At 47.8% G+C, this 12,427-nt stretch overlaps 1 protein-coding gene across 1 annotated transcript; it reads right to left on the bottom strand.

Annotated features, from left to right (window-relative positions):
• Window positions 1-322: 322 nt before the first annotated feature.
• On the bottom strand, window positions 323-11,011 carry Cd3e (CD3e molecule, epsilon (CD3-TCR complex)). The gene is made up of 8 exons (XM_013009866.1): window positions 10,963-11,011; window positions 10,750-10,846; window positions 8,247-8,267; window positions 6,812-6,826; window positions 3,985-4,209; window positions 2,256-2,423; window positions 1,774-1,820; window positions 323-990 (listed from the first exon to the last, which is right to left on the bottom strand). Exons 2-8 carry the CDS (start codon window positions 10,796-10,798, stop codon window positions 934-936), a joined length of 582 nt encoding a protein of 193 aa, XP_012865320.1. The 5' UTR covers window positions 10,799-10,846; window positions 10,963-11,011; the 3' UTR covers window positions 323-933.
• Between the last annotated feature and the right edge of the window lie 1,416 nt (window positions 11,012-12,427).

Here is a 12,427-nt window from a genome sequence, read left to right as displayed (position 1 = left end):
GCCCAGCAGTCACACTCTCTGCCATTTTCTCTAAGTCAAACTTCCTCTCTCTCTCTCTCTCTCCCTCTCTCATTATTCCTGCCTGGGTAAACTTCAGATCACTTGGCATTATACTGCAAGCACTGAAGTTAGTCAGAAGTGGGGAGAACCTGAGGGGTCTTAGGAAACAGGCGAGCCTCTGAGAATGTTCCAGAAAAGAGGGACAGTAATTAGGTATGGTTCCAGCATTCTGGAAGTCGAGGCAGGGGAGATGGGAAGTTTGAGGACAGGCTGGGCTACATTAGTGAGACTCTGTGGCTCATAAAAGACAAGACAGCAACTCTTCCAGCCAGCCAAATATACTTTATTGCTTTTCTCTGTTAGTGGCGGGGAACCCCGTGCATTAGCAGTGATGCACATCATAACACCCACGGGCCTGCCGTGAAGGCCCGCTGCGGGGGCTCCCCTGGCTCTGAGTCAGGACCTGTGAACGGGGCAGGAGCTCTGCCAACATTCATCCAGGAAATCCCCCCCCCCCCAAGCAGCTGGAAAAGCAGAAAGCTATATGCATGGAAGTGTTAGGAAATGAGGGACAAATGGTAGACAAGAAAAGGAGGGAACAGAGGCAGGAATAATATCCACGAGGGAAGGCGGGAGGTGACAGGGAGTCAGGGACATAAATATCCTGACAAGAAGGCATGTGGGGTGTGAGGGCCTCCCTCACCAGGAGGTTTCCAGGAACAGCGAGACAGCGATGTTCTAGAACTGATCACCAGCAGCAGAGAAGGTAGGAAGGAGGGAGCCAGGGGAGCCAGGGGCAAGGCTGTGGGGCGTGAGTTCACCAGGAGGCTGAAGACCAGTTCTCTTGTGGCAGCCAAGACTTGTCCAGGGGACAGGAAATAGCAGGGTGCCCAGGCCAGACCCGGGCCCTGGGAGGCCGTGTCTTCCGTGCAATCAGATTCCTCTCTGATTCAGCCCAGAGTACAGGTCCCGCTGGCCTTTGCGGATGGGCTGGGTGTAGAACAGAGAGGGTTAGTGGGGTGGAGGAAGCGGATCGGGAGGAGCAGAAGCACTAGGGGTCTGGCTGCAGCCTGGTCAAAGGGGGCTGGGTTCTGTCAGGAGGCAGGCTTGACATGTAACTGGGCAAGGCCGCCTAGGAGACTGAGCAGGTCAGCTCCTTTGGTGAGCCTCAGTTCTCCCGCTCAAAGGGGGAGCGAGCCTAAGCAGGTCCTTGGTTGGTTACCTGCATCTCTAGGGACTCTTGTTAGGGTTCAATGGAGTCACTCATGGGAAGGTAAATACCAGATGCTTGACTGGCACTCAATACATATTTGCTGAGCGGATTCAGGTATGATAGGATCTTTAACACCCCACGAACCATGAGAACAGTCTGTGAACCTCCCCAAGGCTGAGCATCAACCCTTCAGTTACCCAATCAGAGGCAGCAGCAGCAGCAGCAGGGCGGGGTGGGGGTGGGGGTGGGATGTGTACCAGTCAGGTGTGCTCACGTCTTAATAACTAGCTCGCGGCAGCAGTGCATGCTGGTGGAACTGGAGGCTATCCAGTTAGAATTTGCTTGTATTGTATTTTCCACGGCTGTATCTCTCAGCCAACGAGTAAACCTCAGAGAGGGGACCATCCACCGCTCCCCCCACACCTCCCCTGCATTGGAAGCCTTTGAGATGGTTTGGATCTGCCATGAAGGAGGGGGGGCCCATGGGACCCCCGAGGGATGAGATGCCAGTCTCCCCTGTTCCCACTTCCCCTGGCTCCCCCCCATCTCTGTCCCATTACCTCATAGTCTGGGTTGGGCACGGGTGGGGGCCTCTCCTTGTTTTGTCCTGCAGAGGAAGGAAAGGAAGACCCCAATTTTACAGTGCTGAGGGCAGCAGGGCTGGCAGGTCCCCCTTCTCCCTGCTCCATCCAGCCCCCCTTTCTCTCCTTTTTCCACCTCACGAAGAACCTCTATTTTATTCTCATTATTTGTGACTTCCCTCAGCTCAGGTCCTCTAATGGTGTCTTTGGCTGGGGGAAGTGAAAGGACAAGGCAGGTACTACCTCCTTCTCCCCCGCCATCCCCCTCCCCCAGTCTCTTCCCACAGTGCAGGGGTGGAGCTGGATGGCTGCAGAATTGGCAGGTGTTTGCAGAGGCCAGCTCATGGATGCAGAGGAAGTGAGATCTTGGTATCCCAGTGAATGCTGTAGAGAAGCTGTTTCTAGGCAGAGGCTGGATGCGCTCTGGCGAGAGTATCCTCCGACCCAGTTCTATGTCTTACCCCTGGGTCTGCCCCCTGCACCGGCCCCTCGAGTCACAGGTTTGGCCTTGGCCTTTCTGTTCTTGCTCCAGTAATAGACCAGCATCAGCAAGCCCAGAGTAACGCAGATGTCCACTATGATGATCGTGACCAAGGCCATCAGGTCTACCTCCACGCAGTTGTCGCATACTGCAGGGGATGATGGGATGGGGCAGGAGGGGAGAAATGAAGAGTCACTGAGAAGAGGAAGGAACAAGTGAGGCCAAGTCTCCCCTTCTCCCCTCAACATGTACACACCCGCCATGCCAGAGTCCTCCCCTGCCGAGTGCTCGTCCCTGCCTAGCGACAGCAAACAAGTTATGGTTATGGGTAGAGGGGGTGGAGCCAAGCTGCTCTGGGTTCAAGTCTCAGCTCCATTGCTTACTAGTTGGGGGAATTGTGAACTGGGTTTCCAACCCATAAAGTCCCTGTGTCCTCATCTACAACAATGACAAAAGTGGGCATAAAATGGTCTGTCAACGGCATGGCCATCGGGAGGATGACGTGAAGTCCTTGGCCTGTGCAGGGACTTCAGTACAGTGCCACACAGACTTCATGAGCACTGAGTTAATGTGAGCTCGCGTTGCTCTGAGGTTTATTATGCCTCTCTTAGGACTTTTAAAAAAATAGTGGCGTTGAGTCTCCCTGGCAAGTCCTCCTGAAGAATGTATCTCTGAATAAAACATCAGATAAACGGATGCTAGTGTCACATAATTCTGGGTGTGATGTAATAAAAATAACAGAAGCCTGTCACGGAGGGAAAGTTATTTGCATTAGTTAATTAATAATTGAGTTTTAGTACTGGGATTTGAACTCAGGACCCTGTGCTTGCCAGCCAGTCCTTAATACCATGTGAGCCACCCCTCAACCTTTTTCTGCCTTAGTTCTTTTTGGGGGATAGGATCTCACTTTTTGGCCTGGACCAGATGTGGACTTCAATTCTTTCACCTATACTTTCTGAGTAGCTGGGATTACAGGCATGTACCACTGTACCAGGCTAGGAACTTATTTTATTTATTTTTATTTATTTATTTGTCAGTCTTGGGGCTTGAACTCTGGGCCTGAGCACTGTCCTCAGCTCTTCAGCTCAAGGCTAAAGCTCTACTACTTGAGCGACAGTGCCACTTCCAGTTTTCTGGTGGTTTATTAGAGATAAGAGTTTCACGGACTTTCCTGCCTGGGCTGGCTTTGAACCCGGATCCTCAGATCTCAGCCACCTGAGTAGCTAGGATGACAGGCATGAGCCACTGGCGCCCAGCTAGGAACTTATTTTAGACCTAACACTGACTAAGGTTATCCAGATAGCCCATGCTGGTGTTCAATCAACTTTCTTTTTTTTTTTTTTGTCGGTCGTGGGGCTTGAACTCCAGGCCTGGGCGCTGTCCCTCAGCTCTTCAGCTCAAGGCAAGCGCTCTACCACTTGAGCTACAGCACCACTTCCGGTTTTCTGGTGGTTTATTGGAGATAGGAATCTCACGGTCTCTCCTGCCCGGGCTGGCTTTGAACCGTGATCCTCAGATCTCAGCCTCCTGAGTAGCTAGGATTACAGGCGTGAGCCACCAGCGCCCAGCTCAATCAACTTTCTAGAAAGTACTGATGCTGTGTGGCCCCACAGAGCCCAAGACTGAGTGGCCCCCAGAGCCCAAGACTGAGTGAAGGATAGCGCGTTGAAACACCTGGAGATGGCACACTGGTTTGGGCAAATCCTTACCTTTAGCTTTCAGGTAGAGGTATTGTTTCTTTGCTGCGTTACTTAAGTAGCACACATAGTAACCACTGTCATCCATTTCTGAAAATGATGGCAGTATGAGTTGCTCTTCCTTATCGGGTAATACTACATCATTTTTTTCCCATTTTAGTGAGCCAGATTCAGGATCCAGAGGACAGGTCAGTGTTACCCTGCTTCCCGAGATGGAGACTTCATATTCTTTAAGCTCTGAGGAATGGGAGAGAAGAGAAGAGAAGTGGTTTACCTACTTCTCATTGCTTAGAGTTCGTCCCCTTCATTGCTGACTAAATTCCTCATAATCAAAATCAGACATCTTTTTTTTTTTTTCTTTTTCTTGTTGGTCGTGGGGCTTGAACTCAGGGCCTGGGAGCTGTCCCTGCACTCTTCAGCTCAAGGCAAGTGCTCTACCGCTTGAGCCACAGCGCCACTTCTGGTTTTCTAGTGGTTAATTGGAGATAAGAGTCTCACTGACTTTTCTGCCCAGGCTGGCTTTGAACCATGATCCTCAGATCTCAGCATCCTGGGTAGCTAGGATTCCTGCCAGTCTGGGCAGGAAAATCCATGGAACTATTATCTCCAATTAATCCCTATAAACCCAGAAGTGGTAGTGTGGCTCAAAGTGGTTGAGTGCTAGCCTTGAGAGAAAAAGCTCAGGGAAAGTGCACAGGTCCTAAGTTCAAGCCCCACGACTGAGAAAAACAAAACAAAACAAAACCGAATCAAAATAACCCTCTAACCAAACAATAACAACAACAACAACAACAAACCAACAATAACAAAAACCAAAACCAAACAGCTCCATTTTGCGTGAACTCTGGGTATAATAAACTCTCCATTATTTTTGTTGTTATTGGAGGGACCATTGGTGTGAACATCTGAAATCCACTAATAATCCACGGAGGTCACCAGTGGGTCACCCACTCCCATCGCAGGCAGCTTTGTCCTGCAGGTGGAGTTGGTGGTCCATCCATATTTCATAAAACATTTGTGGCTGGTCCCCTGGGAAGTGTTGGACTATGCCAGAGTCTGGACACAGCAACCAGGAGAGGGGAGGGGGGTATACTTAGAGACAGAATACTACTGAGTAAAGAACACAAAGTTTTGTGTTTGAATCGGATTTGCCCTGGGCTGCATGAACAAGGACAAAGCACTTAATCTGAGCCTGCTTCTTTCAAAAACAAAAATCTATTAATTGAGGCAGGGTCTCGCTATGTGGTTAAGACTGGTCTTGAACTCTCGATCCTCCTGCCTCAGCCTCCTGAATGCTAGGATCACAAGTGTGCAGCACCTCCACACTCAACTTGTTTCCTCTGGAAGAGAAGATAAAACTCCCACCTCACAGGGTTTTATGAGAATGAAGCGGGTTCTCAGGGGGACAGGGGCTGACACACAGCAGGTGCTCACGGAGAGCGTTAGTGTCTTGCTTCTTTTCCTTCTTGGGGCTTTGCCAACGCTAACACTACTGAGCTTGGATCCAGCTGCTCAGGCAGCCACCTGATTAAGACAATACAGACCTTAAACAAGGCCATCTCTGCTTGCCAGCGACTGGGAGTTGATGTAAGGATGATGCGTATTACGTGGGCTTAATGTTTTGCAGGATTTTTTTTTTAGAAATGTTGCACGAACCCAGAAACCATAAATCAGACAAAGCTAAAAGTAAACAGGCATTATACTCTACTTGGTAGGTCTTTCTGGAAAGCCAATAAGTGTAAACAAAATTGCTGATGACTTTGACTGGCACGGTACATTAGCAGAGCTTAGATATTCATGTTTCTACAAGGGCCTCAATGTCTATACTTAGAAATGGATGTGTTCCCACAGGGTTTACACACATCCCTGGCATTTCCTAATGATTAGGATGTAAGCAATCTCATTTGCATATTAGTATCATGTAAATCTGCATTAATCCTCTATGATTGGAATTAATTATCCTCTAATCTGTAGAATCAGGGTGTTAGAAGAAATAGATGAGGAAATTCAAGTAAGATGCATGTTCGATAGACTTTAATGCTTACCCTCTTTAGTCAATGTGTTGTGTATATAACAACAGCTAGGTTCCACCTCCTGCCTTCTGTACATCAGATAATGTTCTAAAGACCTCGCTGCGTTGCTCATTAAATCCTGATTTGTTTTACACAGGATGATGGAATGATACAGAAAAATTTAATTCAGCAAGTAGGGCATTGAGGCAGGATTCAAACACTGTACCTCAACCTCAGTGTTAGACTCATCTTCTCTGCCTAAAAGATTCCTCTCCCCTAAAGTACAAGCGAATTCTAGGATCCTCAGCTCAGGAATCCCAGCTCCTCCCCCAGAAGCCTTTCACAACAGCCTAGAGAACTGCCATCTTCCCCCACTTTATACTTCACTTTATTCTGCATTCATTCCCATCATCGCATCTAGTCCCATCAACACACTATATTGCCAAGCAGACAAGATCATTTCTGTGGAGAAGGAGTCATTCAACAAAATATTCATTGAATCTCTAGTATGGACCAGACTGGGCACCAGGGAAAATAGATACCATTTCTACCTTTAAAGAACTCATAGTTTATACAAAAACACATGGATGCACCGGCCCCCCCGCACTTGTGTGTTTTTCCCTGACAACAAGGGATACATACGTGCATAGCCATGGTCAGACATGAGGGCTAGCAACAAATCTAGGCCCCTCTCCTATAGAGTCTTTTGGAAGATGAGTGGATTTCCCATCTCTTAGTTCTGGTTCTTAGTGTTCACTACTGGGATTTTCCCCAGGGCCATCTTGTCCCACACTGGAAAAGGTTGTATAGAATGAAAAGTCTCTTACCACTTTCTTCAGGGTCTGCAAAAGAAGTGATAAAAAGCCATTAGCCACCTTCCCATTAGCAGGTGAGTTTGAGTCCTGCCCCATCTGGTTAGGACCCTTCCCTCCAGCGTTAGAAAACAATGGATCTTCATGTTTCCTTGGCTGCATGGGATGAGATGCTCTTCATTAACTATCTGATGGCTGTGTGCAGAAGTGGCTGCTGGGGCGCCACATGTTTGGTTGTGTGGCAGGAAGTGGCTATTTTCCACAACATGGGTTCCTTCAGTTTGCAGTGGCTGAGTGGACAGAGAAGCTTCCAGAATGGGGTAACTCCAGGGTCTACTGCTCCTCTGTGCCTGAGTAAATCAAGCTGGGGCATGTGTACACATGAATGCGCACATTCAGAATGCTCGGACACTTGATTTTGACCTGCATCCCAAAGCTGCCTGGGAATCACTCAAGGACGCCAGAACGAGTGCATTCTAGATGGCCACACACCCTCTACAGAAGCCCAGGGAAGGAAAGTCTGTGAGACTCTTTTATTTTATTTTTTTGTCAGCCATAGGGCTTGAACTCAGGGCCTGGGCTCTGTCCCTGCGCTCTTCAGCTCAAGGCTAGTGCTCCACCACTTGAGCCACAGCACCACTTCCGGTTTTCTGTGGTTTATTGGAGATAAGAGTCTCATGGCCTTTCCTGCCTGGGCTGACTTTGGACCGTGATCCTCAGATCTCAGCCTCCTGAGTAGCTAGGATGACAGGCATGAGCCCCTGGTGCCTGGGGTCTATGAGACTCTTATCTCCAGCAAACCACTCAGAAAACGGGAAGTGGTGCTGTGGCTCAAGTGGTAGAGCACTAGCCTTGAGCTGAAGAGCTGAGAGTCAGTGCTCAGGCTCAGAGTACAAGGCCCACAACTGACCAAAAATGGTAATGACACACCAAATGGTAAATGAAAACTGTTGGTATTATCAACTTGCCAATAGTCTCCAGTTTTCTTATTAAGACTTGGTGTTTCCTGAGGTCTCTGTTGATTCCCTCTTTGGGGCTGGATTTCTGATGAAAGAGCAAAGGACCAAGGCAGAAGTCTCTTACTGGTCTCTGGGGAAGTGCAGTGGGAGGCCCAGAGAAACTTCATTCACAAATGCAGTTCTGAGGCCGTCTGCCCCTTGTGTGACTGCTATAGTGTGACCTAGGTGGTAGAACAGAGCTTTCCGCACACCGACGCCCTACAGGGTAACCTGAATAGGTAGGCAGTTGTAACACAATGGTGAGGATTTGTGTATCTCAGCATAGAAAAGATACAATGAAAGTAGTTGGTGATACAAAATGTTCTGCTCCATTAAAATCCTATGAGGACCACTGCTGTTTATCCAGCCTTAGTTGACAGAAACATTGTTACTCGGCATGTGACTGTGCCAAGAATGTTGGTTTCTTAACAAAGAAAGAAAGCATATCTTACCTTCCTGTCCCCAAGTGCCAACTGGAAAATAGAGAAGAACAATAGAGTTAGTACATATTGTTAATGCCTGCAACACTCACGCATTATCGAATATCTCAAGTCCTTCCCTCAGAGTGAGGGAAGGGGTGGGTAAAAGAAGGACAAGTGACAATGTTGAAAGGGGTTCCCTTGAGCAAGACATATTGTATTCATAAACTGCTTTGTTAAACGGCAATTCCTTTGAACAGCTACTGAAAGGTAATAATAAAAAGAAAAAAACAGAAAAAAAATTAAAAAGTGATGTTTAAACTGGGCATCAGTGGCTTGTGCCTGTGATCCTATCCACTCAGGAGCCTGAGATCTGAGGATTGCTATTTGAAGTTCCCCCATCCCCCAGCAGAAAAGGGTGTGAAATACATTCCCATTGATCAGCCAGAAGGGAGGTGTGGTTTAAGTGGTAAAGCTGCAGCATTGAGAGAAAAAAGCTAAGGGACAGATGTTCAGACTCCAGCACTAGCGAACTCCCACCCCCAAAGGGAAAAAAGAAGAAAAAAGAAAAGAAAGTGACTTTTACTACTGGGTCTTGACCATGAATTTGGATTCATTTCAGGAAGAAACAGAATAAGGAAACGTCTAGCCTAGAACACGGAACACATGCTATTCAACAAATAAAACTTAGAAAAAGTTGAGGCAGCTTTTAAGGTGACTACAGAAAGCATAAATGAGTTTTATAAACCAGTTTCCATTTTGAAAAGTTGTCTCTGACTGAGGAAGAGAAACAAGTTCTTGGTTGCATACAAATGCTGACGTTCTTGTTCTGTCTCTGTCAAATGGCTCAATTTTTCCATTTGTTTTCTGCTTGAGTCAGAGGAGAAAATATCTGAAACCCCAATTGCTCATCAACTAGAGTCTGGGTATTGAGAACTGAAGGCATTTATCCTGGGTCTTCTGGGTCAACAATAACTTCGATTCATGACAGTGATCAGTTTCCCCTCATTGCCTGAGATTTTGATGTTTACCAACAGCCTCTATAGTAGATGAGACATTCTCCCATCCCCAGACAGACTGGGCACATTTTCATGATGCCATATTTCTAGAAGTGTGTTCTTTGGACTAGTCACAGGTAAATAAGCTTGGAGCATATTACAAATATAGAATCTTACAGAGTGTGGTGGCACATGCCTGTAATCCTAGCACTTGAGAGTCTGAGACAGAGGAAACTGGAATTCAAGGACAGCCAAGGTTACACAGTAAAACCCTGTATCAAAGACAAACAAAACCCAGAGGGAATCTCCTGAAAGAGACTTCATTTTAACAGGGGTGGGTGGGTGTTGTGTGTGTGAGAAGTTGGCAATGAAGCAGGAAGTGGAGACATCATGGCGGCTGCTGTGACATGGGAGTTCCGGCTACAATTGCATCGTCTGGGACTTTGATATAAAAGCATCATGAGCCATTTTGCCTTAGTTAGTGCAGTTGTCCCAAGCCCAGGCATGAATAGACACAGTTCTGGTTTTCTTTGTCAGCTTCAGCACTTACTAACAGCATGATTTGAAAGAAACTATTTAACTCCTCATTTCATCTGTAAATGGGCAGCAATGGAAGGGTTGACTCCTGCCTAATTCCCCAGGTCAAGCAAAGCACCAGGTGCATGCTCACGTGCTTGTCTGCAGGAAGGTCATTCTGACCTTGGCCCCCAGGAGACCACAGCCCTTCACCCCAGGTGAGCATTCCACTCTGGGCCTGGTCCAGGACACTGCCCTTGGCCTCCAAGAGACCGTAGCTCTTGTTTTATTTTTCTGCTTCCATGTGAGGACCTATATAAGCTCACTCCCAATCCAGTCCCTCACACAACTTCCAGACCCATGGGAAGCTCTGTGCCTTTGCTGGCAATAAACACCTACTGAGTTCGGCCTATTTCTTTTCCATTCTCCTCCGTTTTCCTAACAGCAGTAAGGGCTCAATCACTGAACACATACAAAGAATAAATGACAACGCTTCTTTGCATCATTTATCTCACCCATGCTATGCCAATATCCTTGGATAGTTATCATTTTTAGATCCTACCTCTCTTCAAGAAGGACTGAACTCATTGAAAGTTCTTGGTCCCCACCAGAAGGACTGAACATTAGATACTAAATTTGCTACACCCTGGGCAGAGTTCAGGTTCAACAATCTGTCTCCTCCAAACACTGGCTCTGCTAATCTCTCTGTGTTAGTTCTTAAGATTGGGTTAGCTTACTGCCAGACAAGCTTGCTCTTGCTGGCAGAGAGACCTCTGTTCTGAATTGATATGATCATCCCAATTTCCCTTCATTGGCTGCTCCTGGAATGGTACCCTGGTACCGTGGCTTTTGTTGTTTTGTTTCCTCCTGCTCTAATCCTCCATCCCCTTCAAGCACAAACAGTTCCTTTCCTCTCCTGGTGTGTGAGGGTCTTTGGTATCTTGTCTGGTTGTTCCAGGTGAGGCTGTGAGCCGTCTAGGGGCCTGGGGAAACCTGCCCTTTCTTCCTTCCATCCTACTCACCTGCTAGGAGGCAGAGGCCCACGATGCTCCAGGAAATGCTCCACTGCATCCTTCTCCCGCTCTGCTAAGATGGCGGAGATGAGTCGGCCTAGCGCTTCTGTAAAGGAAACCAGACAACAACATTTTCAAAATAGCCACCGGATCTAAGGACCTAGGACCCAGCGTTTCCAAGGCTGGGAAGAAAAGGGGGGCTTTCTGTAAGAGGAGACTCACCATTGTCTGAAGCAGACACCTGAGTCAGGGCCGGGAGGCGGGTTTCTGAGCCCCACACAGGAAGTACATAGGGGCCCACAGGAGTCTACGTCACTTGGCAAGGTTCAAGGCAGAGGCCCCACACCCTCCCGGTGAGGGCTTGGCAAACACAAAATGCTGTGGAAAGTACGGCTGCTTGGTGGTCCAGGCCGAGCACATCCTGGCCTCTTTTCTCCATCTGCAACAGAAAGACAGAGAAGCACTGAGCACTAGAGACTTTGTTTCTTTATGGTGCTTAGGCCATGGAACAGCAGGACAGAGCCACCTCATTAACCGGAGCTTTTAGTTTGAAAGTATGTGTTGGTTTAAGATCGTGGCATGAGCCAGGCATACCTGTACTCATACCTGTAATCTTAGCTACTCAGGAGGCTGAGAGCTGAGGATGGAGGTTTGAACCTAGCCTGGGCAGGAAAGCCCATGAAACTCTTATCTCCAATTAACTACCAAAAAGCTGGAAGTGGCGCTGTGGCTCAAGTGGTAGAGTGCTAGCCTTGAGCTGAAGAGCTGAGGGACAGCGCCCAGGCCCGGAGTTCAGGCCCCACGACTGACAGAAAAAAAAAATAGATAGACCCATATATTCATGACATGATTAAGCCCTTTGGATGAAGAAAGGAAATATGAACATGAAGCAGACAGCTTCCAGAGAGTAGTGACGTTAAGAAAGGACACTGGCGGCATGGAGGCTGGGAAGAAAAACCCTCATTGGTTCTCTCCTTGCTTGGGTGCCACAGTACCAAGTAACAGCTCTTAGTTTCAGACACACGTCACACCCTGAGCACAGTGGCCTTTCTTGTTTGGTATTACATCTGAATTGATGCCTCAGCTGTATCGTCAAAAGGCAGTTAGTTCTGTTGATCCATCCAGCTGTCAGCGTCAGGGCAGTGTTGTGTACAGCTGTATTTCCACCGACATATCTTTTTTCAGACTTGAATCTGACTGAGCCCAGGTCTAGCTTACTCTACCGGTTTGCAAGGTGCGACCTGCAACTCAAGGAAACTTCCTAGAAATGCAAAATTTGGAGTCTTACCCAGCTCAGAATCAGCAACTGTCAGAGCAGGACCAGCAATCTGTTCAGTGGAAACAATGCCCACTGAAGATTGAGAACAACCACTCTAAATCAGATGTCAATTAATAGGAAACCTAGAAGAATGTGTTAAACCATACCATGATGTAGACAAAATGCACATGCATACATATACACTATGAGAGACTGTCAGAATTGTAAATCAGTTCCTCCTCTCCCTCCTCCTCCTTCTCCTCTTAATCCTCCTCCTTTTCTTATTTTGAGACAGGATTTTGTTCAGGCTGACCTCAAACTATTTGTGGTCTTCTTGCTTGAGCCTTCTGAAGGGTAGAATTACGGGTACGGGCATGCACTACCATGCCCGCCTTATGGCCTAGCTTGCTCCCCTCCCCTCCCCCCCCT

The sequence above is a fragment of the Dipodomys ordii genome, unplaced genomic scaffold (genome assembly GCF_000151885.1).
Source record: "Dipodomys ordii isolate 6190 unplaced genomic scaffold, Dord_2.0 Scaffold10, whole genome shotgun sequence".
Classification (NCBI taxonomy): Eukaryota; Metazoa; Chordata; class Mammalia; order Rodentia; family Heteromyidae; genus Dipodomys; species Dipodomys ordii.
Note: the sequence above shows the minus strand (reverse complement) of the source record. Positions and strands in the feature narration are given on the sequence as shown.

Bases quoted from the DNA above. Each gene is read 5' to 3' on its own strand.
- Cd3e (XM_013009866.1), bottom strand. From the start codon at position 10,798: ATGCAGTGGAGCATTTCCTGGAGCATCGTGGGCCTCTGCCTCCTAGCA. The intron at 8,268-10,749 runs GTGAGTAGGATG...TCTATTTTCCAG, and splicing joins GGGCCTCTGCCTCCTAGCAG to TTGGCACTTGGGGACAGGAA. The intron at 1,821-2,255 runs GTAAGACATAGA...CTTCCTCTGCAG, and splicing joins TGCAGGGGGCAGACCCAGGG to GACAAAACAAGGAGAGGCCC.